Below are 18,475 nucleotides of genomic sequence, written 5' to 3' on the forward strand. Positions count from 1 at the left end.
CAATGCCTAATACAGCATATAATTCAGGACATCCAACAGAGCTGCGCATGTAAGTAGTGCAAATAATAGTGCAGCATCCTGCCTTTATAAGCAGTCTTGTTCAAAAAGGATTCTGTACACAAATTTAACTATCTACACTGAGTATAAAAACATGCTCCTATTGCAAGGATGACAATGAATGTAATCTAACCTCATGAAAATACCTCATAACAACAGTTTGTCTGTACATTTTTTATTAAAACAAATATATACACACAATTACTATAAAAGTACAAATCAAAAAGGGAGTAACACCTAAGCATTTCATTCATTCAACCTCTGCATCAATGTATCTGTAATCCAGGCTAAATAAAGAAATGTGTAGTTTTAAAAAAAAAAAAAAATGCACCAGGCCTGCATTCCACACCACAGCTCCACCAAAAGTCCAGCAGGTGTTCAATACAAGCTTCCCTCACAAGAGGGACAAAAAAGGGAATTGATGGTCCTGGGTGACTCTGGTTGGGGATGTCTCTTTAGGATATGGAAAGGGCTTTGCTGAGGTTGCAGGTTGGTGGTCTGGGAGAATCACTTCTTCCCCATGACAAAGCTGGGAACTTCTGCATCATCATCTGCCTCCTCCACTTCCGCTTCATTGTCACTGGAGGAGGAGTCGTCCTCTGAACCTATGCATCACAATATAGAGGGATGTTTAAAGGACAAGATAGCTAAACAACTATGGTACAATGGAATAAATCAGGCAAAAATTCAACTAAAATGAATGGTGTAGTCATTATATGTAAATGAGGACATCTCAAAGATACCTAAATATATTTCTCTTATATGGCTCACTCCAGTCAATATGCAACTCCTGTGTTTCAACAAACTGCATCTGGGCCCGTATTCACCAAGCATCTTAAGGATAAAAGTAGCTCCTAACTTGATTTAGGAAAAAATCATAAAAACAATGGGCGTGTCAGTGCTAACTTTGGCACAAAGCCCCTATGCTAAAAGTAGCACCTACGTCTAGGCGAACCAAAAAGTAGTCAAGAGGACTCCTAACTTACTAAGACCCAACTCCCAAACAAACAGAAAATGGCAGTTTGATCTTGTTTTACATTCCAATGTTTTGGAATGCAGAAGCAGAATTCCTGTGAAAGATGCCATCTCAGTCACAAGGTGGACAGATGCAATAATGTCACCAACCAATAGAAAAGACACACTCAGTGCCGAAATCTGTCCGTCTGTCTGTCTGTCTGTCTGTCTGTCTGTCTGTCTGTCTGTCTGTCTGTCTGTCTGTCTGTCTGTCTGTCTGTCTGTTTCACCTGCACAGTTCTTATCACTCATTAACCAATAACCAAGGTCATTGAAAGCAAGCTTGTGCATGAGACTTGACGGCAACCACAGCAACGGAGTCTCTCTTTTAGATCAGTTGTCGCTATTCCTTAGTGAAAGTTGGTCTCAGCCGCTTTGCGAATAGGATTCAGGAAAAAACTTTTAGTTACATTTTTAGTGCGACTACTCAAGTTAAAATATTGTATTCCTGGTCTTTTTAAGAAATATTTACATCTTGCCAGCAAAAGTCTCTAACTTACCTATAACCTATCAAACACCAATTAAGTAATTGAGGAAAGCCTATCTGCTCTCACTAATCACCTTTTGAAAACATGTTGTGTGTTTCCATTTCCTTAACACATATGCACTCTTAAGGTTATTATCCTTCAACTATGTAGTCTCTTACCTTCAGTTTTGTCTTGTTTAGCTTTCTTTGCCATCTGTTTCTTCTGTTTAAGCTTTTCCCTACAAGTAAAAAACACATTAATATTTTCTCACATTAATGCACAAACTGTTTAGTCGGTTTTAAAGTCGCCATGACTGATTTAGTGTGTTGGTTTAATGTTTCCTTACAGCTGCAATGAACATGTTCACAGCAGAATTTGAGAGAGAAGTCTGAGCCGATACAGGTGATCTCAGTGTTGGTAAAGATCAATGCCACACATCATATTGTGTGCAAGGCCTTAATGGCCATTACCTTCTGTATGCTTGATTGTATTAAATAAACCGTTCACAAAAAGAATTTCACAAGACAAACTCAGAGATGCAGAGTTGAAAAAAAACAACAAAAAAAAAACAATTGAACTGCTCATAATGGATCTTCCATGTATTAGATCATTGATCATGTATAAAGATACAGTTGCGATCAGCTTCAGTCATCATTTTGAAACATACACCCTTCACTCTACATTCAAGTCACGCGTCAGCTTAACATTGTTTACTAAAGAGCACACTCTAGTGGCTGAAACACATCCAAACACAGACATATGTGGCGTTGGATACCAATATACAAGTTTAAGATCTGCGATGGTAATCAAGTGATGCTTAGATGAAGAGCTTCCTTTCGTACCTTTTCTTCCTGCGCTTAGACGTTCTGTCCACTGCAGCTTGTTGGTTTTCCTTTACTTTGTCCAGATAATCATCATCCAGTTTTTGCTGTAAGGCCAATCATTAATGTTAGGGAGGTAAACATGTCCTTTCAATTGCCTTTTGTAATATTACTTTAAGAACGTTGTTCATTAGCATACAGAACATACATTACCACTCGATTAATGTTGAAACAGCAAAAAACTGAAGTTGGTTGGAATCACCAAATTATCTTTAAATAGTCATTATCTGTCACGTGGCATCAAAGGTCTTACCCTGTCGGACATTCGGTCCAGGTGATCTTGTCTCTGGTATTCTCTTCGGCGCAAATGTCTGTACACATGAAACTCTCCACTGCCCGCGCCTGCGCTGGAGCCTAGAGAAAAGGATGGGACATTCTGTATAAATGCATCTAGAAGCAGGGAGTCTCTTTTCACAAGACTGGATATGGCTTAACATTTCATATTAGTGATCATTATAGTGACCAATGTCATTGTTGGGGGGGGGGGGGGGGGGTACAGACTCTTTATTGGCCTCTATCTTGCTTGTCACAAAAAAATGATGCGTTTCGAGCTGTTTCAGAAAAGACCCTGACTATTATATGAGCTTGGGGGTTCATTTTCTTGTTTATGCTGCGCGTCGGGGTGCTGTTCGCCCCGTCGGGATTTATTTTTGGATAATGACCTCCGGACAATACATTATCCCTTACATAGTATAGGTCCCATTACAGCAATGCAATAATACTCAATTACAAGTATGACAAATCCTACTTAAGCAGCATAAGTATTTGCAGCAAAATATAGTTAATAGTAAAAGTCCTGGTCCCCTTACTGATATCATTAATTATCATTAGATCATTAATACTGAAGCACCAATGTGTAAGCAGCATTTTATTGTTTTGAACATTTATAGAAATGAAACCATGTGAGGTTTAGAGGGGGGAGATCACTATTGGTGGAGCTGTCAACAACTCAAACATCTGAAATGTGACCCTCTCTACTCACTGCTGATCAGAAGCCAAAAGATTGGACACCACTGGTTAGATCTTTAACAATGTGTTGTATTTTATAAGCTTGTTATATTATCCATTGTGCAAAATCCTCATCTTAAATTAATCTAGTAACTACAGAAGCCAAAAGATTGGACACCACTGGTTAGATCTTTAACAATGTGTTGTATTTTATAAGCTTGTTATATTATCCATTGTGCAAAATCCTCATCTTAAATTAATCTAGTAACTAAAGCTATCAAATAAATGAAGTGGAGTAGAAAGTGCAATATCTGCATAAAATGCTACCTCAAAAATGTGCTTACATTGTGTACAAAGTATAATAGCTTTCCACCCCTGGGAATTACCAAGACATCAAGGAATCAAACACGGTAAATGTTAACGATACATCAGAGAACTTCCGTATGCAGGTTCTGATGATCCTTTGGGTCATTGATACAGTTGTATCGCATTAGCTTACCATCTTAGCTTAGCTTACCCATCACATCCCGAACAAATTCTGGAGGAGCGCGAGGATTCCAGTCTTTTGGCCTCTCTGGGATAGGTGCAGGTTTATCCTAAAACAAACAAACAAACAAAAAAACATGGGTCACTGATAGCCACTGGCTGGTTAGGAAGTTGCTAATGTTAACCATGCTAACACAATGGGAAAAAAGAATGCTCTAGGTCACAAACAAAACATAAGACCTTACAGGATTGCGCATCAGTCTTTCCAATTTCAGACGTTGTTCCTCTGCAGGAGTTTTAGCTATTATCAGAGGTTGGGATTCCTTTCCAGGTTTCCCTGGCTTTCCAGTTTTAGCGTTTGCCGCCATGTTTCCTCAGTTTTTGCTTCTCCGATTCTAATAAAATCTCCAACCTTCTCCATCAGCTTCACCAGCGTTTAAAGCTACAGCGCCCTCTGTCGTATGGATGATAACGTACAAAGGATGGCTTTATTTCAAGCAGGGTTGCAGTACAAAATAGATACACATAATGTATAGTAAATAGAAATTGAAAGCCTGTGACATCATGACGTGAACAAGGCTGCACTTATTAAACTGATGAAGATGAGATTTGGTGGTTTGGTGGATCACAGACTTCCTGTCTGACAGGAGGCAACACGTGAGGCTGGGGAAGTATGTCTCTGGTTCCAGAACCAAAAGCACCGGCTCCCCTCAAGGCTGCGTTCTTTCCCCTCTACTCTTCTCCCTGTATACAAACAGCTGCACCTCCAGTCACCAGTCCGTCAAACTCTTCAAGTTCGCGGATGACACCACCCTCATTGGGCTCATCTCTGGTGGGGATGAGTCTGCTTACAGGTGGGAGATTGACCATCTGGTGACCTGGTGTGGCCAGAACAACCTGGAGCTAAATGCTCTGAAAACAGTGGAGATGGTTGTAGACTTTAGAAAGAACCCAGCCCCCACCTAATGGCAATAAATCCCATTCTGATTCTGATTCTGATTCTGATTGCCAAAGCCTCTCGAGCTGATTCATATGTATATACGTAGTTCAAATAATACAATTTAGTTTGTCTGCTTGCTGTCACAACTCAGATATCATATGTAATTTTGTCATTACCCATTCAATCTCAGTTTATTTCTAATTATTACATTATTTTAATGTAAACGTGTATACATCAAGTATGTATCGCTGAAATTAGGTGTGGGGTCAAATCTGACCATGAAGCAAAAGAAAAAGGCCACTGGATAGAGCCCAGTGATGAGTGGTGTCCTTCCATGTCATTGTCTTTTTAAAATGGACCTTGTATACATAATTACCCCAAAACATTATTAATACAATTTTAAATATGACAATAATTGTAATTAGATTGGTAATGTATACATTTAATGAAATGATAGTAAATGCAATACTGATTATGTGCAAATTGTGATGGTTGTAAATGTAATGTAATGACGATAATGTAGTATGATTGTTGATTGTTGACTCCTTGGCCTCTTGTTTATTCTTGTTGTGGTTCTCAAAGCCTCTGATGCAGTCTGTCAAAATAACCGTGAAACACAGTAAGATTAATATACAGCTCTTACAGGATTGCAGAGTAATAGAAAGTAAATGTCAATGTTTTAATCCAAAACATTTCAGTACCTCAAACATCTATATCCTTCCTGTGCCTTTAGAGCTGTATGATTTTTAGGCCAGCTCCAAGGACTTTCGCAGAAAGCCAACCCACCAGCTTCTTCCCCTTACTTTGATCCTTGTTATCCTTTGAGTCATTCCCCTCAGCCTCCTTTGTCTTCTCTGCAGTCACTGTGCAATCCCCCCTAACAATGTTGTCCGTCTCATCTTCAAGGGACAGCAGAATTTTCTTTTTCTCCGTCGCTATGATGCTCTCCAAGAGTTTCTGTTTATCCAATTCCCTCTGTCTCTCTTCCTCCGTCTGCCTCTCCAGCTCTGCCTGTCTGTCCATCTCCATTTGTCTCTCCATGTCTGCCTGTTTTTCCAGCTCTGCCTGTTTCTCCATCTCCATCTGTCTCTCTCTCTCCAGCTCTCTCTGTCTCTCCAGCTCCTGCTGCCTCTCCCTCTCTCGCCTCTGCTTTATCTCCATCATCTGCCTCCGCGCCTCCTCATCTTGGGCCATCTCCTTGCGCCTCCTCTCCTCCATCTCCCTTGCCTGCTTCGCCCACTTCAGCTCCAGCTGACGCATTTTCTCGTCTTCCTGCTTAATCTCCATCTCTCTCTGATGCTTGCGCCAGCCCTCGGGGTCCCCCACCCACCTCCTCACTTCCTCGTCCTTCTGGCGCTGAATCTCCTGCTCTTTCTCCCGCTCCTTGCGTCTCTCCTCACGCTCCTGCTTTAGTCTCCTATTCTCTTCCAAAACCCTCTGTCTGTAGGCGTCAATCCTCTCATCCTCTGTTCTCCGCTTTCTTATTTCGTTTTCTCGTTTCCCTGCCTCTGTGTAAACTACTTTATCCGCCTCCACCTTTGGCTGCAGCTGGTAACCAACTTCCTGTTTGCCTGCCTCACCCTGTGTTTTCCTCATGACCACTGGCTGTTTCACGGGTTGATTTAGCTCCTGTTGTTGAACATTCTCTGTTGCATTCTGCTTTTGGTCTACTGCCTGGCCCCCTACATCCTTTCCAGTATTACCAGGTTCACTCACCATCTCACCTTTCCTCTGCTCCACCATTTCTATCTTTTTCTCATGCACCATCCTTTTCTCCATCTCTGCTTCTCTCTTTTCCTTCACTTCCTGTTGTCCATCCTCAGCCTTCTTCTCAGGTACCCCTGTTTGTTTCAGTTTGTACCCTGGATCTGCTTCTGCTTTCTCACACTCTTTCAGTTCATCCACCATCTCTCCTCCCCTGGACTCCACCTCTCTGACCTCCATTTCTTGTTTGTTTGCCAGATTTCTTTTCTTTGCAAAATCTTTCTCCATCTCTTGAACTTTGTGTTTCCATTCGTCCTCATGTTGCTTCTCAGCTTTCTTCACCTTTTCCTCAACTCGACATAGTTCCATCTCTTTGTCCTTCTCAATTCTTGCCTGCATCTCTTGTAGTTTCTTCTCCATTTCTTTCTCTTTATCGAACTTCGCTTTCATAATCTTTTGCTGCTCTTCTTCATGCTGCAGTCTTTCTAGCTCTTTCTGTTGTTCTTCAGCCATCATCTCTAACTCCTTTTGCCTTTCATTTTGTTCTCTCTCAAACTTTCTTCTCCTTTTCTCTTCCAGTGCCCTCTCCAGCTCCATCTCTTTCTGTTGCAGCATCTCTCTCTGCTGTGCTTCAGCCATGTCTCGCTGTTTATTGAACTCTCTCTCCATCTGCAGGGCTTCCTCTTGATATTCCATCATCTCTAACTCTTTCTGCTTTTCATTTTGTTCTCTCTCAATCTTTCTTCTCCTTTTCTCTTCCATTGCCCTCTCCAGCTCCATCTCTTTCTGTTGCAGCATCTCTCTCTGCTGTGCTTCAGCCATGTCTCGCTGTTTATTGAACTCTCTCTCCATCTGCAGGGCTTCCTCTTGATATTCCATCATCTCCAACTCTTTCTGCTTTTCATTTTGTTCTCTCTCAATCTTTCTTCTCCTTTTCTCTTCCATTGCCCTCTCCAGCTCCATCTCTTTCTGTTGCAGCATCTCTCTCTGCTGTGCTTCAGCCATGTCTCGCTGTTTATTGAACTCTCTCTCCATCTGCAGGGCTTCCTCTTGATGTTCCATCATCTCCAACTCTTTCTGCTTTTCACATGCTGCTCTATCAAACTCTCTCCTCCTGTTCTCTTCATTTCCTCTCTCTAGTTCCATCTCTCTCTTCTTCAGCATCTCTCTTTTCTGTGCCTGAGATATCATTTGCTGTTCTTCAAGCTCTCTCTCCATTTGCAGGATTTTCTGTTGATATTTTTCACACTGTTTCTCTCTCTCTCCCAGTTGTTCTTCAAGCATCTTTTGCTCCTTTGTTTTCTTTTCCTCAAAGTTTCTGTGCCTGACTCTTTCTTCTACCATCTTCTCAGCGCCACGCTCCTTTTCCACTTCCAGTTCTATGAGTGTCTTGCTTTCTTCCATTTTTTCTTCCAGTTGTCTCTGCTTTTCTTGAAGGTCTTTCTCCATCTTTCTCAGTTTCTGCTCCATCTCCTTCTCCAACTGTTTTTGTTTCTCTATCTTTTTCTCTCTTTCCATCTCCTGCATCCATTCCATCTCTCTCTGAAGCTCCTCTTTTTCTGCCCGTCTCCTTCTCACCTCCTCTTTTTCTGTTTCTCGCTGCCTCTTGGCCTCTGCCTCAATTTCCGGCTCTTCAATCCTTCCCATCAATCTCTCCATTTCCTTCATGTGATCCATTTCTCTTCTTTGCTCTTCCTGTTTCCCAAACTCAATATCTCTTTCCATTTCTTCAATTCTCCTTCTCAACTGCTTCTTCTCTCTATCGCTCTCTATTTCCTTCACTTGGATATCTCTCTCTCTGCTGAGCTCCTCTACTCCTCTTTCCTTTATTTTGGCATCTGCCTCAATTTCCGGCTCTTCAATCCTTGCCATCAATCTCTCCATTTCTTTCATGTGATCCATTTCTCTTCTTTGCTCTTCCTGTTTCCCAAACTCAATATCTCTTTCTATTTCTTCAATTCTCCTTCTCAACTGCTTCTTCTCTCTCTCGCTCTCTATTTCCTTCACTTGGATATCTCTCTCTCTGCTGAGCTCCTCTACTCCTCTTTCCTTTATTTTGGCCTCTGCCTCAATTTCCGGCTCTTCAATCCTTGCCATCAATCTCTCCATTTCTTTCATGTGATCCATTTCTCTTCTTTGCTCTTCCTGTTTCCCAAACTCAATATCTCTTTCTATTTCTTCAATTCTCCTTATCAACTGCTTCTTCTCTCTCTCACTCTCTATTTCCTTCACTTGGAACTCTCTCTCTCTGCTCAGCTCTACACCTCTTTCCTTTATCTCGTCCTTCCTCAAGTATGGCAGCTCCGGGGACTGCTCTGGTAATCGTGCACACCTATTCAGATCTACCCTCAGTTGCGCCATGATTATTTCCATTTCCTTAAACTCTTTGTCCCTCTGCTCCTGCTGGGCCCTCTGCTCCTGCTGGGCCCTCTGCTCCTGCTGCTCTCTCCTCCTCTCCTGCTCCCTTATCATCTCCTGCTGGGCCCTCAGCTCCTGCTGCTCCCTCCTCCTCTCCTGCTCCCTTATCCTCTCCTGCTTCTGCAGCCTCGCCTGCTTCCGCTGCCTCTGGAGCTTCCTCTGCTCCAACCTCTCAAACTCCCTCAGCTCCTCCTCACCTCTTTCCTCTATCTCGTCCTTCCTCAAGTATGGCAGCTCCGGGGACTGCTCTGGTAATGGTGCACACTCATTCAGGTCTGCCCTCAGTTGCGCCATGATCATTTCCATTTCCTTAAACTCGTGGTCCCTCTGCTCCTGCTGGGCCCTCTGCTCCTGCTGCTCTCTCCTCCTCTCCTTCTTCTGCAGCCTCGCCTGCTTCCGCTGTCTCGCCTGCTTCCGCTGCCTCTGGATCTTCCTCTGCTCCAACCTCTCAAACTCCTTCAGCTCCTCCTCACTCCTCCTCCTCACCTCCCGCAGCCTTATCTCCTCTCTCCATCTCTGCTCTAGTGCCCTGTCGCTCCTTTCCCTCCGTCCAAGGCACAAGGCATTCTGTAGCACTCCCCAGCAGCCGCTGAGCTTATTTGTTCTCGCTGGTGGTGGACGGTCCAGTGTGATCTCCGAGAGCTGTCGGATCCTCACCTGGTCCTGCTCACGCCACTCGTCCTGCCGCTCCCAGACCATGTATCGCCTCGGGTCCGTCATCTCCTTCTCCAACCTGGCAGCGTACAAGCACTCATTATGACAGCTAACACGACAAACTGAATTTTACTCTAAGAAAAAGGTGGAATCAGAGCACTGCCTACCCATACATGATACATGACAGAAACACGACCTTGGATGATTTGGTATGTCTGCTGGCAATGCTAATGTATGACACTGATAGCTAACCTATTTTTATAAAAAAAAATCTTAACATAACTTTACTTATCAGCAACCATGGACTGTGGTAAATACTTAAACAACAGTTTAATTGTATGTATTGGTTTAAACTGCCAAATCATGCCCTTTAAATGTGGATGTAGACCCAAATGAATATATTCTTAGTCTGCCCTTGTACTAATGCTGCATTATTTTTTTTAAATAGATCAATATCGTTTTGTAAGTAACATAAGCTATGTCTGTCCAACTTGTATTGGTAAAGACAGTTAGCCTATTATTATTATGTTCTCTTCACTTATGTACGCTCTTTTTTTACAAGCCTAAATTGGATTTGCTACCTATTTCAATTAATTTGACAAGTAATGATACATAATATAGCCTATTTTTACCTGAGAGGAGATTCCAAGAGAGATATTTAAAAAAAATAGTATTAGCTGATTTTCAAGCGCTGCTTTCTCGTGTTAGAAATACAATGGAATGTGCGAAAATTCGTTTTTACACTTTTTCAGAACCTTGATAAGCTCTGACGTAACTTGTCCCTGACTATGACTTAACAATCGTAGCGTCATTCACCGAAAACAGAGTGGAAACTGGAAATACGCCGTTAAAACATGTATCATGATAATAATGGATCATTTGGCCTATTTCTCACGATTCAGCACGTTCAGAACGTCGCCCATTGATTGTCCTTCACTGGCCGTCTTTTAATAAATAATAAGTGGTTTAATGTGGAAGATGCTGCATTCGTCTATGCTCTTTTGGTAAAACTAGGCATTCCTTAGGCTACATGATGTTTATAATGGATCGTATTTGGATGATTTAATAGAAGAATGTACTGTATTTAAAAGTACAAATATTAGTTTGGCTATGATGTCGAGTTGCAGTAACAGTAAGGCAGATGCAGAATCTACTGCAACCCTCTAAGGCACATACTACATGCTCCAATGGGAAATACCAATGTATGTTTGTATGTAGGGCTGCATGGATGCATTACATGCATGAATACAGCAGACTCAGATCACAAATATAATATGGCTTGAATGCTCTGTGTACCCTAGTTTTTTTGTACATAGACATATGTACACAGAGTTAAACATGCCTGGGTAAAGTCAGTGACATAACCAGGGGCGGTTTTGGGCAAGGGCGAACCGGGCAGCCGCCCGGGGCGGCACTTTTTCATGACACGTGGGGGGCGGCAAGAGCACTTGCAGCTGCGGGCGCCCCTGCTCGCTAAGAAGGTGCCGGCACAGATCCTGTGTGAGAAGTATGGCGTCAGTTTAGTGCCAAAACTCTCACATGCGAGGAAACGTCTATTCGAGTGAATTTCAGGTTTTCGCAAGCGTGAATTTCTTCTGCGCACTCAATTTTAGCCGCGAGAGGAAATTCAACAACTGCGAGCGCAGAGACTGACATACTCTCTCCCGAAAACTTGGTCTGCTCGCTCGAATTTATCATACGCTCTCGCGAAAACTTTATCTGCTCGCTCGAAAGTATGACTTTTGGCAGTGTGTGGGCGGTTTTGGCAGTGTGTGGGCGGGAACCAAAGGAGGACGGGCTCTTTTCTGATTGGTCTTGCTTTGACAGCAGGAGAGTCATATTCACGACAACCGTTGTTTACCAAACTCCATTAAGTAGCTACATATGTCTTTGTATGGTGAAAACTGATATTTTACGACGAACCGAAGTAACGGTACCCATTAAACACGTTTTAAATAAATACTAGAGGTGATTGTAGCATTTGACCCACGATCACTTCATTTATTCCTGGAAAAAGAGTCAGTTCTCGTGACATAGTCGCTGTTATGCCAGTAGGTAACATATCTAGCTAGCGTTAGATTCCTGCGCTAGCAAGAAGCCTTTGCTTGCTAACTGTTGAAGCTAGCTCTTGCTGCTGAGTTTTCAAAGTTGACTTCAATGTTTTAATGTAATTTATTCCATGGTCCGGGTGTTTTTCACGCTTGCGAAAACCTGAAATTCACACAAATAGACGTTTCCTCGTATGTGTGAGTTTTGGCACTAAACTGACGCCATAGTGAAGGGGGAAGGGGAGGGGGAGAGTTCACCTCTGCGTCTCCCAAATGGAACTTGTTAGGTTGGAATTTTCCTCTGCTAAAGTAATCAACTAAGCCTACATGATCATAGGTATACTCATTATTCACATTATTGTCATTGACAGTACCGGCTTACCAGGGACGTGCGGTCATATGAGGCAGGTGAGGCAGAGCCTCACTTGTCATCTTGAAAAGTAAAAAACCTTTGAGCTGAGCTCAAAACGCATTGAAAAATCATGTAGGTGAGGCACACAGTACCTCTGCCACAATGAAGGGGGCGTGCGAGAGCGCACCTGTCGGGGTTATGCTGGGGAACGTTGCTCTTCTTCTACACTTCTGTGGAATGGAATATTTTGTTGCTAAGCTGAAGCAGTTCTCAAAACTGGACTTTCAGTCCAAACGTGAAATGATCAATAATGGGAGACCCATGCCGGAGCTAAAAGGTATGCTTCAAGCGACGGGACAGAAGATAACTCGATCGACTTCTCACATTCAAAGCCAAATTCCTTTGAACAAGTTTGGAACCTCAAGAATAAATTTGGTTTTGAACTTACAGCGGCAGCTCTGTTGATTTCCCATTATTTCTCTTGGGATTGTTTTATGTCTATGTGAAGCCATTTAACATCACACAAGTGGTTGTGATCACTTTGAACCCAAGACTGCTTTTTATTGGTGATCTAATTTTGGAAATTAAACTTAAATTGTAGGTAAATTGTGTTTCCTGCTTGCAATGGTTATCCTGTTGCTACGTTAGCTAATTAGCTAGCTAAGGACACTTAATAACCTTACGAGTTAATCGGAAGAGTTCAATTTGCATGAAATGATAGCTGGTTATCTAGCTGATGTTATAGTCTCCTCGATTTAACTATTAAAATTATAATGGGAAAAGGTAGAAACCCTCAGGGTGCTTGTGCAACTTCGTAAGAAAGAGTTCATATTCACAAGTTCATATTCATGAGTGCATAATATTTACACATGAGTTCATCACAAGCTAGCAGCTGCCTACTGTATGCACCTTACCTATGTGTGTGTAAAGAATGCTGATATGAAAAACAACCGGTAGTCAATGTGAAAGCTGCCAATTCAATGGTGATCTTAGATACTCTATTGGGTTTATGTATTTGTAAATTTGACTCTGAAAGAATCAGTGCCTCACCAGCCACGAACCTCACCGCACGTCACTGCGGCTTACTTTCACCACTGATGTTATGCTATGCAAGTTATCTCTGGTTAAAACTAGCTAACGTTAGCTATTTACTAGCTGCGCTAGCTAGCTGGACAGTTATCGTAACGGTGTTAATTATCGGCAAACGTTCACGTTGTCATGTTAATCCATTATTAAACTGAGCATATCGATTTTTAATCCATTATTAAACTTAGCATTTTGATTGTTTAAAAGAATGGCCGATGTTTGACATTGTCTGATAACTGACATAGCTACGCTAGGACACTGCCCTGTCAGGGACAGGGTAATGCTAGTTAATAAACTAATAAATGTAGGTCTACATCTCAGTGCCTCTCCAGATGAGTTAAATTAACTGAGGGTACATTCATTTAATCTTTCCCTGCGGTGCATAAACAATGCTGGTATGGGATGTTGTTATCTGCAATCGTGATGACCGTGAGATGAGGCTTCTCCCTCTTGCTGTAAATTCTGTAAATTCTCGCCTCCAATTTAAGCTTGTCATCCATCATATCTAGTTTTACATTTTGTACATATCCCTCCATTGCATAATGAACGCCCTTTTGAAGGCTTCTAGACGAAATCAGGTCCTTCTGTCTCCAAAAGTTGCCTAGAGCCTCTTGGGATATCATTTTGACACTGATAGCTGCCATTGTGAACTCTAGTCAGCTCCTATAGTTTGTCCGAGTTAGCAACAGTAACTAAGGGGGCGGGGCTTAGCGATAGGTCAATTGAGACATTTTAGTTTGTCTTTCACTTATATTGTTATAATAAATCTCTGCTTACTGTCACAACTCAGATATCATATGTAATTTTGTCATTACCCATTCAATCTCAGTTTATTTCTAATTATTACATTATTTTAATGTAAACGTGTATACATCAAGTATGTATCGCTGAAATTAGGTGTGGGGTCAAATCTGACCATGAAGCAAAAGAAAAAGGCCACTGGATAGAGCCCAGTGATGAGTGGTGTCCTTCCATGTCATTGTCTTTTTAAAATGGACCTTGTATACATAATTACCCCAAAACATTATTAATACAATTTTAAATATGACAATAATTGTAATTAGATTGGTAATGTATACATTTAATGAAATGATAGTAAATGCAATACTGATTATGTGCAAATTGTGATGGTTGTAAATGTAATGTAATGACGATAATGTGGTATGATTGTTGATTGTTCACTCCTTGGCCTGTGGTTTATTCTTGTTGTGGTTCTCAAAGCCTCTGATGCAGTCTGACAAAATAACTGTGAAACACAGTAAGATTAATATACAGCTCTTACAGGATTGCAGAGTAATAGAAAGTAAATGTCAATGTTTTAATCCAAAACATTTCAGTACCTCAAACATCTATATCCTTCCTCCGGCTGTGCCTTTAGAGCTGTATGATTTTTAGGCCAGCTCCAAGGACTTTCGCAGAAAGCCAACCCACCAGCTTCTTCCCCTTACTTTGATCCTTGTTATCCTTTGAGTCATTCCCCTCAGCCTCCTTTGTCTTCTCTGCAGTCACTGTGCAATCCCCCCTAACAATGTTGTCCGTCTCATCTTCAAGGGACAGCAGAATTTTCTTTTTCTCTGTCGCTATGATGCTCTCCAAGAGTTTCTGTTTATCCAATTCCCTCTGTCTCTCTTCCTCCGTCTGCCTCTCCAGCTCTGCCTGTCTGTCCATCTCCATTTGTCTCTCCATGTCTGCCTGTTTTTCCAGCTCTGCCTGTTTCTCCATCTCCATCTGTCTCTCTCTCTCCAGCTCTCTCTGTCTCTCCAGCTCCTGCTGCCTCTCCCTCTCTCGCCTCTGCTTTATCTCCATCATCTGCCTCCGCGCCTCCTCATCTTGGGCCATCTCCTTGCGCCTCCTCTCCTCCATCTCCCTTGCCTGCTTCGCCCACTTCAGCTCCAGCTGACGCATTTTCTCGTCCTCCTGCTTAATCTCCATCTCTCTCTGATGCTTGCGCCAGCCCTCGGGGTCCCCCACCCACCTCCTCACTTCCTCGTCCTTCTGGCGCTGAATCTCCTGCTCTTTCTCCCGCTCCTTGCGTCTCTCCTCACGCTCCTGCTTTAGTCTCCTATTCTCTTCCAAAACCCTCTGTCTGTAGGCGTCAATCCTCTCATCCTCTGTTCTCCGCTTTCTTATTTCGTTTTCTCGTTTCCCTGCCTCTGTGTAAACTACTTTATCCGCCTCCACCTTTGGCTGCAGCTGGTAACCAACTTCCTGTTTGCCTGCCTCACCCTGTGTTTTCCTCATGACCACTGGCTGTTTCACGGGTTGATTTAGCTCCTGTTGTTGAACATTCTCTGTTGCATTCTGCTTTTGGTCTACTGCCTGGCCCCCTACATCCTTTCCAGTATTACCAGGTCCACTCACCATCTCACCTTTCCTCTGCTCCACCATTTCTATCTTTTTCTCATGCACCATCCTTTTCTCCATCTCTGCTTCTCTCTTTTCCTTCTCTTCCTGTTGTCCATCCTCAGCCTTCTTCTCAGGTACCCCTGTTTGTTTCAGTTTGTACCCTGGATCTGCTTCTGCTTTCTCACACTCTTTCAGTTCATCCACCATCTCTCCTCCCCTGGACTCCACCTCTCTGATCTCCATTTCTTGTTTGTTTGCCAGATTTCTTTTCTTTGCAAGATCTTTCTCCATCTCTTGAACTTTGTGTTTCCATTCGTCCTCATGTTGCTTCTCAGCTTTCTTCACCTTTTCCTCAACTCGACATAGTTCCATCTCTTTGTCCTTCTCAATTCTTGCCTGCATCTCTTGTAGTTTCTTCTCCATTTCTTTCTCTTTATCGAACTTCGCTTTCATAATATTTTGCTGCTCCTCTTCATGCTGCAGTCTTTCTAGCTCTTTCTGTTGTTCTTCAGCCATCATCTCTAACTCCTTTTGCCTTTCATTTTGTTCTCTCTCAATCTTTCTTCTCCTTTTCTCTTCCAGTGCCCTCTCCAGCTCCATCTCTTTCTGTTGCAGCATCTCTCTCTGCTGTGATTCAGCCATGTCTCGCTGTTTATTGAACTCTCTCTCCATCTGCAGGGCTTCCTCTTGATATTCCATCATCTCCAACTCTTTCTGCTTTTCATTTTGTTCTCTCTCAATCTTTCCTCTCTTGTTCTCTTCCAATGCCCTCTCCAGCTCCATCTCTTTCTGTTGCAGCATCTCTCTCTGCTGTGTTTCAGCCATGACTCTCTCCATCTGCAGGAGTTCCTCTTGATGTTCCATCATCTCCAACTCTTTCTGCTTTTCACATGCTGCTCTATCAAACTCTCTCCTCCTGTTCTCTTCATTTGCTCTCTCTAGTTCCATCTCTCTCTTCTTCAGCATCTCTCTTTTCTGTGCCTGAGATATCATTTGCTGTTCTTCAAGCTCTCTCTCCATTTGCAGGATTTTCTGTTGATATTTTTCACACTGTTTCTCTCTCTCTCCCAGTTGTTCTTCAAGCATCTTTTGCTCCTTTGTTTTCTTTTCCTCAAAGTTTCTGTGCCTGACTCTTTCTTCTACCATCTTCTCAGCGCCACGCTCCTTTTCCACTTCCAGTTCTATGAGTGTCTTGCTTTCTTCCATTTTTTCTTCCAGTTGTCTCTGCTTTTCTTGAAGGTCTTTCTCCATCTTTCTCAGTTTCTGCTCCATCTCCTTCTCCAACTGTTTTTGTTTCTCTATCTTTTTCTCTCTTTCCATCTCCTGCATCCATTCCATCTCTCTCTGAAGCTCCTCTTTTTCTGCCCGTCTCCTTCTCACCTCCTCTTTTTCTGTTTCTCGCTGCCTCTTGGCCTCTGCCTCAATTTCCGGCTCTTCAATCCTTGCCATCAATCTCTCCATTTCCTTCATGTGATCCATTTCTCTTCTTTGCTCTTCCTGTTTCTGAAACTCAATATCTCTTTCTATTTCTTCAATTCTCCTTCTCAACTGCTTCTTCTCTCTATCGCTCTCTATTTCCTTCACTTGGATATCTCTCTCTCTGCTGAGCTCCTCTACTCCTCTTTCCTTTATTTTGGCCTCTGCCTCAATTTCCGGCTCTTCAATCCTTGCCATCAATCTCTCCATTTCTTTCATGTGATCCATTTCTCTTCTTTGCTCTTCCTGTTTCCCAAACTCAATATCTCTTTCTATTTCTTCAATTCTCCTTCTCAACTGCTTCTTCTCTCTCTCGCTCTCTATTTCCTTCACTTGGAACTCTCTCTCTCTGCTCAGCTCTACACCTCTTTCCTTTATCTCGTCCTTCCTCAAGTATGGCAGCTCCGGGGACTGCTCTGGTAATCGTGCACACTCATTCAGATCTGCCCTCAGTTGCGCCATGATCATTTCCATTTCCTTAAACTCTTTGTCCCTCTGCTCCTGCTGGGCCCTCTGCTCCTGCTGCTCTCTCCTCCTCTCCTGCTGCTCTCTCCTCCTCTCCTGCTCCCTTATCATCTCCTGCTGGGCCCTCTGCTCCTGCTGCTCCCTCCTCCTCTCCTGCTCCCTTATCCTCTCCTGCTTCTGCAGCCTCGCCTGTCTCCGCTGCCTCTGGATCTTCCTCTGCTCCAACCTCTCAAACTCCCTCAGCTCCTCCTCACCTCTTTCCTTTATCTCGTCCTTCCTCAAGTATGGCAGCTCCGGGGACTGCTCTGGTAATGGTGCACACTCGTTCAGGTCTGCCCTCAGTTGCGCCATGATCATTTCCATTTCCTTAAACTCGTGGTCCCTCTGCTCCTGCTGGGCCCTCTGCTCCTGCTGCTCTCTCCTCCTCTCCTTCTTCTGCAGCCTCGCCTGCTTCCGCTGTCTCGCCTGCTTCCGCTGCCTCTGGATCTTCCTCTGCTCCAACCTCTCAAACTCCTTCAGCTCCTCCTCACTCCTCCTCCTCACCTCCCGCAGCCTTATCTCCTCTCTCCATCTCTGCTCTAGTGCCCTGTCGCTCCTTTCCCTCCGTCCAAGGCACAAGGCATTCTGTAGCACTCCCCAGCAGCCGCTGAGCTTATTTGTTCTCGCTGGTGGTGGACGGTCCAGTGTGATCTCCGAGAGCTGTCCGATCCTCACCTGGTCCTGCTCACGCCACTCGTCCTGCCGCTCCCAGACCATATATCGCCTCGGGTCCGTCATCTCCTTCTCCAACCTGGCAGCGTACAAGCACTCATTATGACAGCTAACACGACAAACTGAAATCTATACAGCATAAAATTCGTAATGCATTTTACTCTAAGAAAAAGGTGGAATCAGAGCACTGCCTACCCATACATGATACATGACAGAAACACGACCTTGGATGATTTGGTATGTCTGCTGGCAATGCTAATGTATGACACTGATAGCTAACCTATTTTTATTAAAAAAAATCTTAACATAACTTTACTTATCAGCAACCATGGACTGTGGTAAATACTTAAACAACAGTTTAATTGTATGTATTGGTTTAAACTGCCAAATCATGCCCTTTAAATGTGGATGTAGACCCAAAT

The 18,475-nt window shown here is 43.1% G+C and overlaps 2 protein-coding genes across 2 annotated transcripts; both read right to left on the reverse strand.

The window, feature by feature from the left end:
- Nucleotides 1-216: 216 nt before the first annotated feature.
- prkrip1 (PRKR interacting protein 1) lies at nucleotides 217-4,299 on the reverse strand. Its single transcript, XM_012821959.3, has 6 exons — nucleotides 4,099-4,299; nucleotides 3,885-3,963; nucleotides 2,673-2,773; nucleotides 2,381-2,466; nucleotides 1,718-1,776; nucleotides 217-662 (listed from the first exon to the last, which is right to left on the reverse strand). Exons 1-6 carry the CDS (start codon nucleotides 4,219-4,221, stop codon nucleotides 565-567), a joined length of 546 nt encoding a protein of 181 aa, XP_012677413.1. The 5' UTR covers nucleotides 4,222-4,299; the 3' UTR covers nucleotides 217-564.
- Nucleotides 4,300-4,882: 583 nt separating this feature from the next.
- LOC122133060 (trichohyalin-like) lies at nucleotides 4,883-18,241 on the reverse strand. The gene is made up of 4 exons (XM_042708382.1): nucleotides 17,716-18,241; nucleotides 14,437-17,598; nucleotides 9,475-9,648; nucleotides 4,883-9,390 (listed from the first exon to the last, which is right to left on the reverse strand). The coding sequence occupies exons 1-4, from the start codon at nucleotides 18,117-18,119 to the stop codon at nucleotides 5,523-5,525; spliced, it is 7,608 nt and encodes a 2,535-aa protein (XP_042564316.1). The 5' UTR covers nucleotides 18,120-18,241; the 3' UTR covers nucleotides 4,883-5,522.
- Nucleotides 18,242-18,475: the final 234 nt, after the last annotated feature.

The sequence above is a fragment of the Clupea harengus genome, chromosome 8, assembly GCF_900700415.2.
Source record: "Clupea harengus chromosome 8, Ch_v2.0.2, whole genome shotgun sequence".
NCBI classification, from domain to species: domain Eukaryota; kingdom Metazoa; phylum Chordata; class Actinopteri; order Clupeiformes; family Clupeidae; genus Clupea; species Clupea harengus.